This window comes from Elephantulus edwardii, unplaced genomic scaffold (genome assembly GCF_000299155.1).
Source record: "Elephantulus edwardii isolate Elephantulus edwardi_28Jun2011 unplaced genomic scaffold, EleEdw1.0 scaffold00083, whole genome shotgun sequence".
Classification (NCBI taxonomy): Eukaryota; Metazoa; Chordata; class Mammalia; order Macroscelidea; family Macroscelididae; genus Elephantulus; species Elephantulus edwardii.
In genome coordinates, this window is record NW_006399833.1 from 8,085,172 (window position 1) to 8,107,056 (window position 21,885).

General features: G+C 41.1%; 1 protein-coding gene across 1 annotated transcript in view; it reads left to right on the forward strand.

The window, feature by feature from the left end:
• TMEM164 (transmembrane protein 164) overlaps positions 1–21,885 on the forward strand; it is a 276,287-nt gene that overhangs the window by 148,003 nt on the left and 106,399 nt on the right. The window contains exon 3 of the mRNA XM_006889915.1: positions 20,329–20,395. Within this exon, the coding sequence (XP_006889977.1) occupies positions 20,329–20,395 (67 nt within the window). The remainder of the gene's footprint in view (positions 1–20,328; positions 20,396–21,885) is intronic.

The following is a 21,885-nucleotide window of genomic DNA, read 5'->3' on the forward strand; positions in this document are numbered from 1 at the left end:
TTAAAAAAAATTTATTATTTTGTGTGTGTACCCTCAAATCAGATCTGATTGGTACAGGAGGAGAATGCCTCTCCTTCTCCAGCAGAGCATCTGGTGGATTCAAACTGCATACCTATCGGATTGCAATGCAGCTTCTTGCCACTAGGCCATCAGAGCTCCTTAAAATAGTTCTTTCTTGTTTATAGTACAGTTGGCAACTATTGATACTTTCTATAGATGATCAGTTACCTATCCAAGGCTAGAAAATATAGCTTTTTAGTCAGTAACCACCCAGATTCAGTAGTGAAAAGAGCCACTAGTTGTAGTCAGATATTTCTACAGTCTCCATGCTAAGATTCTTTTGCCATTAGGACTTTACTTACCAGTTGAGGACCTGGGCCTCTCAAATCTGTCTGGAAGCAAGGCTACCTTCGTGATTCAAAGTCACCTTTCTCTTAGTGGAAAGATAGCCATTACTTCCTAGCTCTGACAAAAACCTGGAAAAGCCCATGTTCTGACTCTGGTCCTCCATTCTGTCCAGGGGAGGGAGAAGGCAGGTCTCTAGTGTATAGGATAATGTTTGGGGAGCAGTGGATGGGCTCATTATTACTGAAGCTGAAATCAAGCTAAGATCTCCCTACTGCAGCTGATGGGTTGGGACAAGGCTGAGGAAGCCATTGGTCCTATGAACTGCAGGTTTGTACATAGGGGAAGAGTGTGCATTTCCTGGTCTCTATGTTAAGTCTTATCCTGAAAGGCTGAAAGGGAGTGTTGTCACAAGGTGAAATGCATTTGCCTCGCCTCCCCCCCTTCTCAATCTTCATGGATCCAACAATCACAGAGGCCTGAAAATGCAGTCTGCCTTTTAGTTTTTGGCTTGCTCTTTGACGTACTATTTTCTGTCTGTAGAAATTTTTTGGTTTTACATAGGGTTTGGAGCCTCTTTGAGAGGCCAGCTTTTTGGGACTCTCCTCTCTCTGCAATGGGGCCTCGAAGGAATAGGTAAAAGGAACGACAATAATTGCAAAGGGCTTTCAGGGTTTGAGTTGTGATCAGAACATGTAACTGCCTTGTGAACACCCACCACTTAATGTGATGGGTTATCTAAGTATGCAACTAGGGAGGGGGAACTCCTTGGAGTGAGTCACTCACTGAGCAGTGCAGTTTGAGTGGCAGGGAACTCTCCCCCGACCCCACCTTGGTAAGGAAAGTGCAGAGCAGAGAGCTGGCATACACCCTTTTCCTAAGACTATGTCTGGTGGCTTCTCACTCTTACCCCCAGTGGCAAAGCCTTTACATTTGCTCATTTACTTGTGCACGTAAAAAGGAGCAGATCTGTAATACAAGTTGGATTATTTGGTCATGAGCATCTGCTGACTCAGTCTGGAAAGGCCTTTTTGAAGGAGAGGAGATGAAATTTCATCTGTGTAGCTGAGAGCAGGAGGTGCGTGGCTGGATGGAGAGCAGGCTTTAGGCCGAGTGTGAGCCAAGGCAGGTGAGAGAAGCATGGCGTTGGGTGAGGGGATTTGGGACACCCTGACATACACTCTTGGCATTGGCCATTGTGAGATCGGTACCCCGAAATGCCCGATTGGCCTTTGGGCTACATGATCTTATGAGAGTTCAGGAGCCTGGTGGCCCTCACTGTCTAGATCTTGCTCTTATTTTCTCACTTTTTAAAAACACCCTCAATTTCCCCAGGAGACTCAGATCATTGGGGTCGGCTCTGTTATGGTATAAGTTCACAGTGGTTTAACCGTCTCTCTATCCCCTTTCCCCAGTGCTCATCAGTTCAGCTGCTCTGGAACCTGAGGGATCCCATGCTGAGTGTGATTATGAGGATCATGTGATGTGCCTAGGAGATGCCTGCCTTTTCACTTAACTTTGAACTCTACTGAAAAAAGTGTTTGAGATCCAGTCTCTGACTGAAGCAGCCTTAGTAAGACTTAGCTCTTGGCAATGGGCGAGAAAACTCTGCATATGCAATGGTGCTGATTGTGATGGGTAAGAGAGAAGGATACTTAGGAAATACATAGTAAATAATGATTCAAGGAGAGGAATTTCTTTCTTTTTTTATGTGGAATGCCGCTCAGGTGCCTGCTTCCCTAAGAAGCTAAATAGTATCTAACTGACAGATTGCCTAAATGCTTAGAGGAAGAAAGTAGCTTTTTAGGTTGTTCACAAGTCTCTTCCTCTTCTGTACATAGGAGGAAGTTGCTCTCCCCCCAACATACACATACTCTGTTTGGTTTGTTCTTGGAAGTTTTGTCTTGAGCCAGACTTGTCGATTCACTATTTGCATCACTTCCAGTCCTCTCTTAGAAGTTTTCTCTAAGAGTTTCCAGAACAGGGCTGCTTTTTATTTTGTTTTCCTGCTGTGGTGCTCTGCTTTAAACATGTACTGCAGCTCTGGGTAAAAGGAGCTCCAGATAGTGTCTCTTATCTGGAGAAGCCTGGAAAGTAGTTCTCAGCAGATAAACAGGAACTGGTCAGCTCACTTCATACTTCAAAGAAGCCAGTGAGGGAGTCTACTATGTTATATATTGAACAGACATCGATTCCTGGGGGGAGGGGAGCAGCAGTACAGCATAATAAACAAGGTCTCACGAAGTCTGTAGGTTCAATGCAATGATGCTGTTAAAGTGTCTCCTGACTTGAAGAGGTCCCAAGTGACAAAGTAGAACTGCCCCCATTGGGTTTTCTTGACTGTAATCTTTCTGGAAACATATCACCAGGTTTTTCTTCCTTGGAGCTACTACTTGGTTGATTCAAGTGTGAACCTTTCTGTTATAAGCTGAGTGTTTAATTCTTGTGCCACCAGGTATCGTAACAAAAGAGTGTTATTGTTAGGTGTTGTTGAGTTGACTGTGATTCATAGCAACCTTACATCGGACAGAATGAAACATGATCCTGAATCATCCACTCAATCATTGCTAAGTTAGAACTCCTCTTTACAACCACTGTGTTGCATCACATCTCATTGGGGATTATGGACAGTCAAGAGAACAAACAGATTTGTCTTAGAGAGGGTGCGGCTGGAGTTCTTGGAGGCAGAGAAGGCGAGGCTTCATCTTTCATACTTTGGACATGCAGTTAGACAAGGCTATTCATTGTAGAGGGATATCATGCTTGGAAAGAAAAGGGGGTCATTGAAGGAGAGGAAAACCCTCAATGAGCTGGACTGACATGGTGATTTCAGCAATGGGCTTGAGTGTGTCAGAGGTGGTAAGGATGGCACAGGATAGGGCAGGGTTCAGGTTGTTTGTTCATAGAGTCGCTATGAGTTGTACTTGACTTGATGGCACCTAACAACAATAACAACTACTTTACCAAGCATGATGTCCTTCTCCAGGGATTGGTCCCACCTGATCTCATGTCCAAAGCATGTGAGATGAAATCTTGCTATCCTCACTTCGAAGGGGCATTCTGGCATACTTCTTCTAAGGTAGATTTATTTTTTACTGATATACTCAATAATTCTTCTCCAGCACTACAATGCAAAACCATCGGTTCTTATGCAGGCTTCCTTAATCATTGTTCAGCTTTTGCATAAGTATGAGCGAATTGAAAATATCATGGTTTGGATCAAGAATAAAAAGGTTTTATTTTAAAATATCTGCACACATTGTAAGGGAGAAAAAGAAATCATGACAGAGGCAATAAAGAAGAAAAGAAAAAGACCTGATAATTCAACTGTTAATATGTTGGTGTAATTTCTTGCCAATCTTCTGTATATGTACCCATTAAAAAGAAATAAAACTGGGGTTATTTTATATATCTTGTTTTATAATATGGAAAGAATAATTATATCATGGTTGTTTCCCCCATCATCTAATATTTTTCTAAATACAGTTTCTGATAACTACATGTTGCTATTGTGTGCTGTTGAGTTGGAACCAACCCATAGCTGACCCTCCAGTAGGTTTTCAGAGGCAGTTAATTGCATGGGAGGAGATAGCTCATCCTTCTCACGTGTAGAGCAGTTGGTGGATTTGAAACACGTACCTTTGGGACTGCAGCACAGCTTCTTACCATGAGGCCATAGCTCCCTAGTGACTGAATATTGTTGTTGTTGCGTACTATCAAGTCAAAACCAACCCATAGCTGACCCTCCAGCAGATTTTTCAGAGGCAGTTAATAGCATGAGAGGCGATTTCCCATCCTTCTCCCATAGAGCAGCTAGTGGATTTGAACCACGTGCCTTCAGAATTGCAGTGCAGCTGTTGAACCATTGGAATGAAGAGAATATATTATGTTTAAATTGTGCCATGTAAGGTGACTTATTACCTCTCTCATTTTAAAAATTGGTTTGCATATAATAATTTGTTTACATTGTGTTTCATTTATGTACATTGTTTTTTTCGCCCTCTTCCTCCCTCAACCAAACTCTGAAACCCATGATTTCCCCACCTTCAGCCTCCCTGCCCCCTCCCTTTCCTGCTTATGGATCTCTTTGGATATCTATACACATCTTACTGGTTAGCCTTCTATTTTTACAATAATGGTCTTATATAGTATTTGTCCTTATGAGACTGAGTTAATTCACTGAGCATAATGTTCTCTAGGCTCTCTCATGTGATACAAATGTTTTTCCAAATCATTTCTCCTGAGTGCTGCATAGTAATCCATCCTATGAGGTAACTTTTGTCGTTCTTGATGTTTTTATTTTTTTGGTACATTGGAATTGCATTGAGGACTCTCCTTCATAGGGTCGCCATGAGTTACCTGCGACTCGACAGCACTTAACAACAACAACATTGGAATTAGATGACCTAGTTATAATTGCTGGGGAAAAGATAGGTAATTTCCTCCCCGAAATATTTACAGCCTTGGAAACCTGATGGAAAATCACTGTGTAAAGAACTAACTCAATGAGAGTGGGTTTAGTTATAGTTGTGTTTCCCTTATTTTTCTAGTTGAGACTGTGACCTAAAATTTACTATTTTTTTTTAAAGAATACTGCTGATTCTGTCTCATTAAGGTAGTTGTGACAATTTGATAACTTGATCTGGTGGCCTAGTGGGTAGGTAGTTGTACTTCAAACCCAAGGTGGCACCTCTCTGTTGTTTGCAATCTACCAGCAGCTCTGTGGGAGAAAAATGGGCAATTTATAACTTCTGAAATGTATGCAGTTTATAACCTCTGAATATCCACTGGAGGGTGTGATTTGGTTCCAACTCTGTGGCAAGGAGTTTGAGGTTTTGAGTTGATCTGTGTGAAAATCTTGTAGCTTGCCCTAACATAGACTAAGTACTCCATACATTTCACAATAAAGTCATTAATTTATTCTCATTGCTGTCAAGTTGGAACCGATTCACAGCTGACCCTCTAGTGGGTTTCTGAGGCTGTAAATCACCTTTTGAGTGAAGAGTGCCCATCTTCCCCTTGCAAAGCTGCTGGTAGATTAGGACTGCTAGAGAGGCATGGCCTTTGGGTTTGCAATGCAACCCACTATGGGCCATGATCGGTCCCTTCAGTAACAATATAGACCATCCACCTTATCTTGGTGCTTTATCATGTATATGCCCTACTGTTAGCAGTTAAGTCCTGGGGAAGGAAAATCACTTACATTCAGATAAGTAGAGTATTGCTTCAAAAGTTGCTTTCAGATAAGTAGTGCATTTTCTCAATTTCCTGAACTCCACAGGAAAAAATAGTGTTCTGCAGCCTCTGCAGTATTGCAGCCCTTTTTAGTCCAGAAACAAGGAAGTGTGAAACCACCAGCTGCAGCCACAAGTTTCCTTTGTGTCCACAAGCAAAACCAGCCCTGGCTTCCCGTTGCACTTTTTTTTTTTTACATTTATTTTATATTGGTTTGCATACAAAATTTGTATATATTGTGTTTCATGTATATACATTGTGCTTCACCCATTCCTCTATACACATTGTGCTTCATACAATCATTCCCATACATTGTGGGGTTTTTTTTTGGTACATAAAATAAAATTTCAATTATGATAATGGGGGGGAAGTGTAGGGTCAGGAGAAAAACAGGAAGACCTTCAAAGAGATGAACAGATACAGTAGCTGCAGCGATGCAATTATTGTAATCAGGAATTGTGAGGCTGGTGTAGGATCCAGAGGGTTTCTTTTAGCCCATGGGTCTCTATGAGTTCAAGCCCCATTGACAGCACCTAACTGCATCTCCAGGGATTTCTGCAAGCAGCTGAAGTGGATTCCATAGAATTATTGAGTCTCTAGTGACACCAAATCCCTGACTCTCAAAATGACTTGATGAGCCCCACAGACTCAGAACCCAGGGCCTAGAGGGGACAGCGGGAGACTGGTGAGGCTCACAATCTCAGTGCCTTGCCACCACAAACCTCAGAGCGCACCCCAGGGGAACACCTCACCTGGCCCTGCGCCCTCACTGTTCAGGTGGGCCTCAGGGTCCTCTGGGAACAGCCAGATAAATTGTGTTTTCTAAAATTAACCAAGATTAGCTAGATTCTGCTGAAGATTATCCAAAAACAACTGGAACAACACATCAGCAGAGAACTGCCAGAAGTCCAGGCTGGGTTTAGAAGGGGTCATGGTATTAGGGATATTGTAGCTAATGTTAGATGGACCAGAGGAATGTCTATCTGTGCTTCATTCATTATGCAAAGGCGTTTGACTGTGTGGACCATAACAAACTGTGGCTGACCCTGAGAAGAATGGGAATCCCAGAACACTTGATTGTGCTAATGCGAAACCTATGCTTGAACCAAGAGGCAGTCGTCAGAACAGAGCAAGGAAACACTGCATGGTTCAAAATTGGGAAGGGTGTACGCCAGGGATGTGTCCTATCTCCATACCTTTTCAACCTGTATGCAGAACAGATTATTCGGGAGACTGGGCTCTATGAGGAGAAATGTGGGGTCAAGATTGGTGGACGATCTATCAACAATCTTCGTTATGCAGATGACACAACCCTGCTTGCTGAAATTGAGGAGGACCTGAAGCGTTTGCTGAAGAGGGTCAAGGACTACAGCCTTCAATATGGGTTGAGGCTCAATGTCAAGAAGACAAAGATTCTCACCACTGGACCAATTGGCAGCATCAGGATGGATGGTGAAGAGATTGAGATTGTTCACAGCTTTAGTTGGCTTGGCTCCACAATCAGCACTCTTGGCACCAGCAGCCAGAAAATGAAAAGACATATTGCGAAGGGAAAGTCTGCTGTTAGGGACATCTCCAAAGTACTGAAGAGCAACGGTGTCTCTCTGGAGACTAAGGTGCGTCTGATATAGTCCATGGTCTTTGCTATCACTTGTTATGCATCAGAAAGTTGAACAGTGACCAAGGAGGATAGAAGGAGAATTGATGCCTTTGAACTGTGGTACTGGAGAAGAGTACCATGGACTGCTAAGAAAACAAACAGATTTGTCCTGGAGAGGGTTAAACCGGGCTGCTCATTGGAGGCAAGGATTCTGAGGCTTTGTCTGACATACTTTGGTCTTGTTGTAAGGAGAGGCCGGTCCTTGGAGAAGAACATCATGCTTGGGAGGGTGGAGGGCAGATGCAGGAGGGAAAGGCCCTCTATGAGGTGGATTGATTCAGTGACTGGGGTAATCAGGATGAGTGTGTCGGAGACAATAAGATTGGCACAGGACAGAACAGAGTTTAGGGCTGTTGTACATAGGGTCGCTATGAGTCACAAGCTACTCGACTTCATATAACAACAACAACAAAATTAACCACCATTGCTGGTTACACCTTAAAGAAAGTTTGTCTCTAACTTGCAGTCTGGAAATGTCCAAGCATTTGGGCAAAAAGTTGGCCAATGAACATTTGTATGACTTTCATTTAGATTTAGCTGTTGTTAGCAGGTGAGGCCTGAAATGCTAAATCTCAACTGTATTTACTGCAGAGTGACAGTAAGTAGTGGCTGGTGGATTTAAACTGTAGACCTTTCAGTTAGTAGCCTTACCTATTCCACACAACTCTACCAGAATTGTAGCAAATGTATATTGTTGTTGTGTACCCTCACATAGCTGACCCTCCAGCAGGTTTTCAGAGGCTGTAAATCACAGGGGAGGAGATTGCCCATCTTTCTCCCATTGAGCAGCTGGTAGATTTGAACTGCATGTCTTTGGTTTGGTAGCACATCTCCTTACCACTAAGCCACCAGAGCATTCAGGATATGGGTTCTTCCCATCACTTGGGAAAACAAAACAAAACAAAACAAAAACTGAACAATTGCTCATACTATCTCTTTAGAGCAAAAATCACCTGTATCCTAAAACCTGGCAATCACTGATCAGTTCTCCACCACTCTGATTTTGTTATTTGTAGAATGGAACCCCATAGTATGTGTGTGAGTGTGTATATATTTGGAGAATGTCATGTAACTGGATCTCTTGTGTATGTGGGTGTATATAACACACTTGGATTATACTCTGGTGGCATAGTTAATAGAGAGTTGTCCCTAGAGAGCTGAAAACCCCAAGGTGCTGTCTCTTTGGCAGTTCAAATCCACCAGCCACTCCACGGGAAAAAGATGGGCAATGTCTTCCCATGTGATTTATAACCTCTGAAACCCCACTGGGGGTCAGCTATGAGTTGGCTCAGACTTGATGGCAATGAGGTGAGGAGATATATCTCGGGAGCTCTGGTGGCCTAGTGGTAAGGATCTGCACTGCCAACCCAAAGGCATGCAGTTTGAATCCACCAACTGCTCCATGGGAGAAAGATGGGCCTTCTCCTGTAATGTGATTTATTGCCTCTGAAAACCCACTGGAGGGTCAGCTATAGGTTCTAACCTGGCAGTACAGAACAACAGGTATTTTATATATATATACACACACACACACACATACATATGTATATATGTATGTATATATACATACATACATACATACATACATATGGATATATGTATGTATGTGTATACATACACACACACACACACACACACATATATATAATCTCAACCATTTGTTCTTATTTTATTACAAAATGTATTCCGTGGTATGTATGTACTACAAATAGCTTATTCTTTAATCCATTGGATGATATCTTGGCTGATTCCAGGTTTTGACAGTCATGAATAGAGTTGTTATGAACATTTGTATACAGATTTTCAGGCAAACACTATGCTTTGTTTCTGTAAGATAAATATTCAGGATCAGGATTATCAGGTTATATAATAAAAGAGTATTTTTAATTTTACAGCAAACTACCATGCTGTTTTCCAAAGTTCTATAATATTTTATTTCAATTCATTTATAACAATATGTGAGTGTTCAAGTTCTTCCACATCCTCTCCAGCAGTGAGTATTGTCAGTATTTTTGTGGCCTAGTGGTTTGGGGAGAAAGACCTTGGATGATGTTTATTGACACAGTGACTGTAGCATTGGGGTCAGGTGCATCAGAGACAGTGGAGTTGGCTCAGGATAGGGCAAGGTACAGAGCCATTGTTCATAGGGTCCTTAGAAGTAGTAGGCAACTCATCAGCACATAACAACAACAGTGGTTTGGGAGTTGTGCTGCTAGTACAAAGGTGGTATCTTTCTGGAGATTTGAACCCACCAGTGGCTCTAAGGGAATAAAATGGACAATCACCTCTTGTTATTTAAAGCCTCCCAAACCTTACTGGAGTGTTAGCTATGAGTTGTTGCCAATTTTACAGCAATGAATTTCAAGTAATAGGTAAGTAGTAGTATCTCATTGTGGTTTAATTTACATCATGCTTGGAAGGGTAGAGGTCAGTGCAGGAGAGGAAGACCCTGGATGAGACGGATTGACAAAGTAACTGTGGCAATGGGTCAGGTGTCTCTGAGATATCTCATTGTGGTTTAATTTACATCATGCTTGGAAGGGTAGAGGTCAGTGCAGGAGAGGAAGACCCTGGATGAGACGGATTGACAAAGTAACTGTGGCAATGGGTCAGGTGTCTCTGAGATGGTGAGATTGGCTCAGGATAGGGCAAGGTTCAGAGCCATTGTTTTAGAGTTGCTGTGAGTTGTGTCTTTCGATGGAACATAACAGCCGCAACAATGTTCTAGTGCATCTTTTTGTGTACTTATTTGTCGACTGCGTATACTTTTGGTAAAATGTTCAGGATTGGCATCTACTTCCTAAACAATATGCCTCTGGAAACTCTGTGGACTTTGAGAAACAACAATAGTTATTTAAAGGCTTTAGGTATTTTGTTTGTATGGTTTCTGTGAGTCGTGCTCGACAGCAATGACAACAAAGTGTTCAGATTTTTAACCTGTTTTAAAACTGGGTTATTTGTTTTCTTATTGTTGAGTTTGCAAAATTTTTCTATAGTCAAGATAAAAATCCTTGTTGGATATATGATTTACAGATTTTTTTCTCCATTTTATATGTTGTCTTTTCATTAGCTTAAAAGTATCTTACCCTGAATATATGTTTTGAATTTTTTCATACAGAGTTTGTGATTTTGCTGTCCTATCCCAAAATGATTTGCCAACTGAAAGTAATGGAGATTTTCTGTTTCCTTCTGAAGTTTTATAGTTTCACATTTTTCATTTAGATTTATGATAGTATATGGTATGAATTTTAGGTCATGTCTATTATTTGGTATATACCAATTTTTTTAATAGCCACAAGAAACAAAATGAAATTGCTCTCTTACCTTGTATAATACCAGGTTTAAAAATATATAACTTGAAATGAATTAACTAAAATGTAAGAGATAAAATTCTAAAACTGAATTTGCACTTTTACCTTGTATTTTAATACAAGGTCATAAAAAAACCCCCAAATAACCTTAAAATGAATCAACTAAAATGTGATAAAATTCTAAAACTCTTCAAAGAAAACATAAGAGTCAATCTTTGTTTTCAGATTTGACAATGAGTTGTTAGCCCTTTCACCAAAAACATGCAACAAAGAATAGAGAAATTAGATTTAACAAAAATTTGAGAAAATTATGCTTCAAAGAATACCATCAAGAATGTGAAAGGATAGTCCATTGAATGTTATTAAACTTATGTAAATTGTATACCTTATAAAGGCCAAGTATCTGGAATACATAAATAACTTTTAAAACTCAACAACAAAGAAAACAAATCAATTTAAGAATGAACAAAAGACACAGGATATGAATATACTTCCAAGAAGACATTCAAATGGCAAACAAACACATAAAGAAATGTTCAAAATCCCTAGCTCTCAGAGAGATGAGAAAACTCTGAGATATCATCTCACACCAGTAACAATAGGAAAGTCCAACAGGCCAGCAAATAACAAATGCTGGTGTGGTTGTGAGACATTGAAACTCTTATTCACTGCTGGTGGGAGTGAAAAATGGTACAGCCAGTATGGGAGGTTGTCTGACGTTTTCACCAAAAGTTGAAAGTAGAAATACCATTTGACCCACCAAGTCCACAACTGGGAATATACCTTAAAGAAACCAGAGACACAGTTCAAGCAAATGTATGTACATCCATGTTTATTGCTGTGCTGTCCACAATAGCAAAGAGATGGAAGCAAACCAAGTGCCCATCAACAAATGAATGGATAGAAAAACTATGGTATATTCATACAATGAAATATTATACAGCATTGGGAAACAGTGAATTTCTAAAACATTACAAAACATGGATGAGCCTCAAGGACATTATGCTGCATGAAATATCTCAGTCACAAAAGGACAAATACAGCATAATACCAATGCTATAAAATCAGAAAGACATGGGGGATTGGGAAGAGAATGGGGAAAGGGTGGATAGGTAATGAACACTGCATGAGATCAGATGAGGGGAAGAACTAAGCAAAAGGAATGTATGATTGTTGTTGTTGTTAAGTGCCGTCGAGTCACAGGCAACTCATAGCGACCCTATGAAGGAGAGTTCTTGACGCTTGGGTGCCTTTCATCCTCTCTCCAGGTTCATAGGGTTTCCGGAGGCAAGCTGTTATGGAAGTGGATGCCACTCCTCCTTCCAAGCTTGATTTAATCAGGGAGCTCCACCCCACTCTCAGTCCGCATTGGGTAGCCAACCATTAACACATTTGACACATCAGTGTCACAGTGTTCAGCCTCACAGCAACCACAAGTGACTGCTTGGAAGGAGGAGTGGCATCCACTTCCATAATAGCTTGCCTCCGGAAACCCTATGAACCTGGAGAGAGGATGAAAGGCACCCAAGTGTGAGAACTCTCCTTCATAGGGTCGCTATGAGTTGCCTGCGACTCAACGGCACTTAACACCAACAACAAATCACACATGAGGAGGCTGCCCATCCTCCATCCTGAGGAACAGCTGATGGATTAGAGCCTTTGGAATTGCAGTGCAGCTTCTTGCTGCCAAAGCTCCCTAGGGAAGAACAAAACAAATCCCTCACTTCATTCCCATTAACTAACTACCGTCCAGCTCTCCTTCCAGTTCCAATTTATGGAGACTTTCCATTCATTTTCTGAGGCTATAAATCTTTAGGGGAGGAGACTATCCTTCTTTTCTTAAAACAAGAAACATTAAAGAGAATTCTTTGGACTGAGAGTTAACAGCACTAGATCACAAATCAAGATTAGAATACATGGCAAAATCATTCAGAAACTGACCCAGACACAGAAATACACAAAGTAAAATAATAAACATATGGTACTAAAAATGGGAACTAGAAGTGTCTTCTGAGGAGTGGTTGGTGAATTCATTTCACCAACCTTTTGGTTAGGAACTCAACATGAGAAAACTACTTCTTGAATTCAGGTGCGCTGAGTGAGAAAGATTGGCAAATATCTTCCCGTGTGATTTATAGCTTGTAATAAGTTGTTGGAGAGTCGTCAGTGAGTACATTCTGATTTTGGGTTTTTTTGGTTTTGATGGGAATGTAAAATGATACAACCACTTTGGAAAACAGTCTAGTAGTTCCTCAAATGATTAAATAGAATTATTATATGAGCCAGTAATTACTTTTCTAGGTATATATGCTAGGGAATTAAAAGCATATGTCTACACAAGGACTTAAACAGAAATGTTCATAGCAATATTATTCATACTAGCCAAAATGGATTATTATTCAGTTACTAAAAGGAATTAATTCTGATGATTACAACCTGGAGGAGTCTTGAAAACAGTATGTTAAGTGAAAGAAGGCAGACGCAAAAGGACAAATATTGCATTATTCCATTTATATGAAATGTCTAGTAGTCACATCCATAAAGAAAGCAAATTATCGGTTGTCTGGGGCTGTAGGGATAGAAAAATGGGGAGTATTTAATGAGTGCAAGATTTCCCTTTGGAGTAGTGAAAATGTTTTGAAACTAGATAATTGAATAGCATTCTGAGTCTACTAAAAACCATTATGTTCCTTGTATACGTCAAAAGGGTGAAGATTGTGGGATGCAAATTATATCCCAATAAAACTAGGAGAGCTCTGGTGGCCTAGTGGCAAGAAGCTGCACTGCAATCCCAGAGGCGCATGGTTTGAATCCACCAGATGCTCTGCCGGGAAAGGAGGGACAATCTCCTCCTGTACCAGTCAGATCTGATTTGACGGTACACAGACACACAAAATAATAATAAAATTTTGGCGTGCTCTGGTGGCCTAGTGGCAAGAAGGTGTATTGCAATCCCAGAGGTGGACGGTTCAAATCCACCAGATGCTCTGCTGGAGCAGGAGGAACAATATCCTCCTGTCCCAGTCAGATCTTATTTGACGATACACACATACAAAGTAATCAAATATTTAGGGGCGCTCTGGTGGCCTAGTGGCAAAGAGCTGCAACTACAATCCCAGAGGAACACGGTTCGAATCCACCAGATGCTCTGCCGGGAAAGGAGGGACAATCTCCTCCTGTACCAGTCAGATCTGATTTGACAGTACACTCACACAAAAAATAATAAAATAAAACTGTTATAAGAAAAAACATTGCAGTATTTCTTTCAATCTTACATTGTTTCTGATGAGAAATATTCTGTGGACAATGTCTTATTTATTTATGGGTACTTTCAACATTTTTTCCCCTTTATATTTCATTTTAGCAATTTGATTATGATATATCTGAGTGAATTTCTTTCTGTTTTTCTTGTTTGGGTTTTGTTCAGCTTGTTGAATCTGTAGATTCATGTCTCTTACCAAACTTGAGTTTTCAACTGTTCTTTAAAACACACACACACATACACACACTCCCCAACTTTTTAGACTTTTAGCCCTGAATTCTTTCATCCTTCAATCCATTCACTTTATAGTACTAATGTTAGACCTTTTCTGTTGTTATATTAAGGACCCCTGAGACTTTTAAAAAATAGCCCCTCCCTTGTTCTTGTTGGATAATTAAAAAAAATTATATTAGTTTGCTCACAAAGTTCATATACATTGTGCTTCACATTATTCTTCATTCACATTGTGTTTCGTACAATCATTCCGATGCATTAGGTTTTATAAAATTAATCACCATTGGACCTTGCCCATCATACACCTGTCTTATCAGCTCCCCTCTGGATCCTTCCCATTTCCTTCACTCCCTCCCTCTACCCACCAAACTATGCAACCCTGTGTTTTCACCCCTATCCGTCCTCACCCCATGGCTCCCTCTCCTTCCCCCCTTGGGTCCCCATATGTGTTTTACTAGTTATTCTTCTATTTTTACAGTAATTGTCTTATGCCATAGTTGTCCTTATGAGGCTGAGTTAGATTATTCAGCATAATGGTCTCTAGTCTCTCTCAAGTTATGTGATTGTTGTTGTTGTTGATTGCCTTCAAGTCGAGCACGACTCATAGCAACACTATGAACAAAAGGCCTGAATCCCCTCTGCAACTATCGACATTTATCAAAGTTGATAGAGTTTCCGGAGGCAAACTCATTGACATTGATTCTGATTCTTATTGCCCTGTGGGACAGGGTATAACTGGCCCATAGAGTTTCTAAGGCTGTAACATTTACAGAAGCAGACTGCATTATCTTTCTTCCACAGAGTGACTAGTAAGTTTGAACCACTAACATTTTGGTGAGTGCTTTACACTTTTGGTGATAGTTACTGAAGAGCAAGAACCTCTTTCTATGTTAAGAATAATTTACTCTTTGGCTTATAAGTAAGGAATTCTGGTGGTGTGGTATGTTATATGTTGTGTTACTAGCCGAGAGGTCAGTTATTCATATCCACCACCACCCCTCCATGGGAGAAAGAGGAAGCAGTATCCTTGTAATTATTTATGGTCTCAAAAACCTGAGAGAGGGTTCACAGTGGGTCAGAAGAAATTCAGTGGCCATGGATTTGGTCTGCACACATGTGTAGCTGTTTTTCATTGCCATCAAGTGAGAATCCACTCATGACTGTAGATTGCCTGAGAGGAGATTTTTCCATCTTTCTCCTGGCGAGCCTCTGGTGGATTTGAACCTCCAGACAGGCTCCGCCTTTGGGTTAGCACCACAGCTCCCTATGGACTACACCGCCAGAGCTCCTTGTACATGGCTTGGGAAACTAAATTTTGAGAATTCTGAATGAGGCATGTTGTAACTTAGGAGCTCATTTTTCTTCTTGAATCTTCATAATCTTTTATCTCCTTCATCTTTGGCCTTCTTTGTGGCATTGGAATCAGTTCTGTCATCTTCAAGACCAAATGTCTGGTTGGCCTTGTACAAATGCCAGCGTTTCTTTACAGTCAGTGAACAAAGCCTGACAGTGGACTTCCGCTTTATCAGGTTTAACATTATGATTTCCCCCCTCTTCTCTCCGGGTGAGTCTTTACAAAATGGCTACCATATAGGAGCAGGGTTAGGCCAGACTACTTCACTCCAGGCCCAGAATAACTGTTAAGAATTCCTTCTCTTGGTACCAAGGGCTGAACTCTTGTTCTTAGCATGTTTTTCCCTCATGGCACAGTGTGCCACATAGAACGGCTTTAGAAAACTCATGATAATCTGGTCAGCCCAGGGAGGCTGAATTGGCATGGCTTTGGTATGCCTCTCCCTTTTAGGCATCAAGGGGAGTCCTACTGGTCCGGTAGGGCTATAAAGACCTGGCCTGGCTAACACCACTGTCCCCTTCTTATCCACTGAAAGAGAGTACATGAGGACTGAGGCAGGTAAAGAAAGCTCTGGAAACAAAAATACGGAAAAAGAGGCATTAGTGACCTCCCCTGTGAAGTAATTTTTTAAATTTTTTGTTTTGAGAGAGTGGTGCTCTGACATAAAGCAGCAAAAGATAGAAAAGATCTTGGAGTCTAAAGGCAGAGACGCTTGTGTTTGAATTCAGATTGTCTTTCAGGTGTGGCACTGACCGAGTCATGTCACTTCTCTGAATCTGATTTCCTTGTTTGCCATTGAGTCGAAACTGACCCGTAGCTGACCCTCTGGCAGGTTTCAGAGGCAGTTAATCACATGGGAGGAGATTGCCCAAACTGGGTACCCATCCCATAAGACGGCTGTTAAAAATTGAGAGAGCAAGTGTGAAGCCGCTAATTAGATAATTACCAGGAATATATTAAGTGTATGTCTTCACCATCATCACCACATTGTCCACACAAACAGCAGCAGTAAGGAAACAAGAGTGGGGAAAATGAGAGAGCCTTATCCTCCTGGGCTCCCTTGTCATGTGAGCTCCAAGAAAAGGGTACACGCTCTAGAGGGTCTTCAAAGCCTGGCCTTCCTCATTAGGGCATTAGAGATATCAGGGCTGTGCACTTGAGCGCTTAGGTGAACAAACTCTCTCTTCCTGTGTGCACGTGTGTGGGTGTCACAAAGAGAAAGGAGTGTTAGAGGGCAATATCCAGACCCACAATCAGCTAGTATCTTGAAGTCTGAGAGGCCCATAGGATCAGTGATGACTGTACATGATGCATCAAAGCGGCCTTTCATCAGGAGGGACAGACTGCCATTCTTTGCTTCTCCCTTAATAATGAAGGACCATTTGCCTTGATAGAAGAAGGAAGCTGCTTAAGTCCATCTCCCGGGCTCTCACAAGCAAAGTCTGTTCCTGAGTTAATTGTTCCTGACTTATAAAGGGTTTCTGTTATGCAGTTGCATGAGTCTGGGATAGGGAAACAGCATCACTACCTGATGCTGGAGACCAGGGGTTCTCCCCTCCCCCCTTTGTGATTGTATGTTTTAATAAAATTTTATTTTAATTGTGATTTTAATTAACATTTACAAATAAATTTTCATTCATTCATTGTTGCACATTTTATCCCCTTGCCCTCTCTTCCCCCCTCTCCCAAATCACTTAAAAAAGCATTAATTGTTTCACAATTACCTACCCCCCTCCCCCGATCCTCTTTGTAATGATATACCTCTTCTTCTGGGATTTTTTTGTACTTAAGCATATATTCCTTTTAGTTCTTTCTTTCATCTGTTCCAATACAATGGTCATTATGGATCTATTATCCTATTCTCCTCCCAACCCCCTATGTCAAACATGCGTTATAACAGTGGTGCTATGCAGTATTTGTCCTTTTGTGACTAGATATTTCACTCAATATGATGTCCCCCATGTTGTGTAATGTTTTACAAGTTCATTGTTTTTTCAGTGCTGCATAGTATTCCATTGTGTGAATATATCATAGTTTTCCTATCCATTCATTTGTTGATGGATACTTGGGTTGCTTCCACCTCTTTGCTATTGTAAATAATGCAGCAATAAACATGGGTGTGCATATATCTGTTTGGATGGTGCTGTTTTTAAGGCACAGAGTTCAATATGTAAAATGAATTAAAGTAAACCTGCAGTGCTAGCAGTTTTGCTGTCCCTTACCCCCTGCAACACACTGAAGGAGAGGAAGATCCTCAACCAAGTCAATTGACACAGTGACTGCAGCAATGGGCTCAACTGTGTCAGAGATAACTGAGGTTGGCACAGGAGAGTAAAAGGTTCAGATCTGTTGTAAATAGGGCCAATATGAGTTATACTCAACTTGATGGCACCTAAAAGTAATAATACTAACCTTCTGCAGCTACCTCTAAAGGCAGTTCTAAGAAAGAAATTGGGGGAGCACAGTTGGTGCAACACTTCAGTTGGAGAGTCCTTAACTACTCAGGTTTCTGAAGGAAAAGATTTGGCATGGCTCTGTAAATAAGCTACCAGTTTATAATAAATTATCTCCACTGTAGTAACATAGGGAGCTCTGATGGTGAGGAATTACACTGCCAGCCCAAAGGTGGGTGGTGTGAGTCCACTAACTGCTCTTTGGAACAAAGAAGGGCAGTCTCCTCCCATGTGATTCACTACTTCTGCAAACCTGCTGGAGTGTCAGCTCTGAGTCAGTTCAGACTTCATGGCATTTAACAGCAAGAGCAACACTATAATAACAGAGCACAGAGCTACCACAGTTCCCAATTCTTAATGCCACCTTAGTTGTAGACTTGAAACTATTAATTGGAACCCCTTGAATGTTTAGAGAGCCTAGAAGTCATTAATGTTATGTGCCGTCGAGTCTCTTGCAACTCACTCTGTGTACAATAGCCCTGAAACCTGTTCTATCCTGTGCCAACCTTGTTGTCTCTGACACACCTACCCTTATTACCTCAGTCATTAAATCAATCCATCTCATCCAGGGTCTTCCTATTTTGTGCTGCCCCTCCACCCTTCCAAGCATGCTGTCCCTCTCCAAGGACTGGTCCTTCCTTGTAACATGCCCAAAGTATGTCACATGGAGCTTCAGAATCCTTGCCTCCAAGGAGCAGCCTGATTTCACCCTCTCCAGGATAAACCTGTTTGTTTTCCTGGAAGTCCATGGTATATTCAGTACGCTTCTCCAGCACCACAGCTGAAAGGCATCAATTCCATTTTTATCATCCCTAATCATTGTCCCACTTTCTGATGCTTAGTGAGCAACTGCGAAGACTATGACCTGGATCAGGTGTACCTTAGTCGTCTCCAGACTGACATCATTGTTCTTCAGTACTCTGAAGATATGCATGAAAGTCAGTTTTCTCAGTGCGATTCATCTTTTGATTTGCTGGCTGCTGGTATCAAGAGTGTTGATTGTGGAGGCAAGCAAACTGCAGTTGTTAACAATCTCAATCTCTTTACCATCTATCATGATGTTTCCAATTGTCAGTGGTGAGAGTCTTTGTTTTCTTGATGTTCCTTAAGCTTCATTCCATATTGAAGGCTGCAATCCTTGACCTTCTGCAGCAAGTGCTTCAGGTCTTCCTCAGTTTCAGCGAGCAGGGTTGTGTCATCTTCCTAATGCAGATTGTTGATGAGTCTTCCTTCAATCCTCCAATGCCACATTCCTCCTCATAAAATCCAGTCTGCATATAGATTGAAAAGGTATGGATATAGGACACATCCCTGATCCCTGGCATACTCCCTTCCTTATTTTGAACCATGCAATGTTTCCTTGCTCTGTTCTGATGACTGCCTCCTGGTCCAAGAATAAGTTTCATATAAGCACAATCAGATGTTCTGGAATTCGCACTATTCTCAGAGTTAGCCACAGTTTGCTGTGATCCACACATTCAAAAGCCTTTGCATAGTCAATGAAACACAGATAAACATTACTCTGGTACTCTCTACTTTCAGCCAAGATCCATCTAACATTAGTTATAATATTCCTGGTACCATGACCTCTTCTAAACCCAGCCTGCACTTCTGGCAGTTCCCTGTTGATGTGCTGTTCCTGTCGTTTTTGGATAATCTTCAGCAGAAGCTTGCTTGCATGTGATATCAATGATACTGTTCTATAATTTCCACACTCTGTTGGATCACCTTTCTTTGGAATGGAAACAAATATAGATCTCTTCCAGTCAGTTGGCCAAGTGGTCGTTCTCCAAATTTCTTGGCACAACTTGGTGAGCACGTCCAGGGCACCATCTGTTAGCTGAAATATGTTAATCGGTATGCTGTCAATTCCTGGGGCCTTGTTTTTTTGCCAGTTCTTTCAGAACAGCTTGAACTTCTTCCTTCATCATCAAAGGCTCTTGCTCATACGTTGTTTCATGAAATTCTTCTGTGTCACCCGATACCTTTTGGTACTCTGTACTCCTTTCATCTTCTTTTAATGCTTCCTTGATCAGTTAATATTCTGCCCAAAGCATCCTTAAGTTTTGAATCTTGAGGCTTGAATTTGTTTTTCAGTTCCTTCAGCTTTAAAAATGCTGAACGAGTTCAGCCCTTTTGCTTTTCTGGCTCTAACTCTTTGCACATTTTAGTATAATACTTTGCTTTGTCTTCCCAGAATCATTATGCAGTGAAATACTATGGAACCGAAGTGTGTTTTGCAAGTGCTTGGAAGAAGGGAATTTTGGGGCAGGAGTGACATTCTTCAGAAAATTTGACCTACTGCAAAATAGACTACTTTTCATTTATTTCACATATGTACAAATGCTAATGCTATTTTACCCTGAGAGCCACATGTATACGTACAGTTTAATCTGACATGTTTTCTCTCTACTTTTGCATCAGAATCTGAGTGTAACCTCAACTTTTTGTCTTTCTCCCTCCCCCTTTTCTAGGCTTCAGATGCACATGTTGAATGGAGCCCTTCTAGCATTGCTTTTTCCAGTGGTAAATACTCGGCTGGTAAGTAGCCTATTCGAAGAACATACTAGCAATGCATAAAACAGTAATTTTCTCTGCATCTTCATTATTTATTGCTTGTCTTCATCTTAGCCCACGTGCCCATGTGATTTTGAAAATATATATATTTTTAATACCGAGGTCCAATATAGTCCTATTTGTATTCTGTGGAACTTGGTGAAAGGGAGGGAATTTTGTGGGACTTTAGGGTTACAGTAAAGGTTTCAATAAAAACTAGAACAGAACAACTACAAAAAATCCTGCAGAAGTTCTTGACGTTCTTAGGGTGTTTTGATGGAGAGAAAGGGGACCTTTACCAGCATTGACCTAGAATAATCTATTGAAAAGCTTCATAGTCTGCCCACCTTTTCAACAGACTCCTCCTTCTCAGTCATTTACATCCATGGATTAGCCTAGACATCAAAACCCTCGGTGGTGAAGAGGTAGAATTGCACAGTGACAGGGGTTCAGGTGACAAACCAGTACAGAAGCAGAAGCCACAGGGCTGGGTGGCAGAGCTCATTCCTCAAATACCAACACAGGGAAGTTGTTGGAATTAGAGGGTAACATCAGAAGACTCAGGAAAGTGTCTATAAAATTGTCAGCCTTGCTTTTAGTTTACATGAATTAAATTTTTTCATGTTAATGTTGTTGTTGTTATGTGCCCTTGAGTTAAGTACGACCTATAGTGTCCCTATGAACAGCAGATCTGAACCCTGTTCTATCCTGTGCCATCCTCACACTTCCGGACACACTACAGCCCCTTATGGCAGTCACTGTGTGAATTGACCTGGTTAAGGGTCTTCTTCTCTTTTTGCCGACCTTCCACTTTTCCAAGCATGATGTCCCTCCCCAAGGAATAGCCTTTCCTAGCAACATGCCCAAAGTATGTGAGCCGAAGCTTTATATGAAAACACTATTCACATTAATACCATAGTATAAACCTCAGAGTGATAATTTTGGTGGTGTTAGTCAACTTTGACTCATAGTGACCCTATGAACAACAGATCTGAACCCTGTCTTAGCCTGTGACATCCTCACAATCTCTGGCACACTAAGGCTCATTGCGGGAGTCACTGTGTCAATCCATTACCATTTTGGAGAAGGTTCCTCAACTCTTTCTCTACCCTTCCCAGCATGATGTCTTTTTCTAAGGACAGGGTCCTCCTGACAACATGCCCGAAGTATGTGAGTGGAGTTTCACTATCCTTCCTTCTATAGGAGCAATTTGATTGCACTTCCTTTAAGACTGACTTATATTACCTCCTATTAGTAAATCATAATTTACCGAGTATTTTTCTATTTTCGCATAACAAGTGTATGAGATAGGTGCAGACACTGTGACATCTTGTTTTCAGAGGAAGAAACTGACAGAGTCACATACATTCTAAGTTGCAGAATTGATATTGGAATCCAAGCCTTCTGATTCTAAAATCACAGGAATCCTTTCCTTTTTCCTAGGATTTAGTCTATCACCCCCTTTCCCAATATTT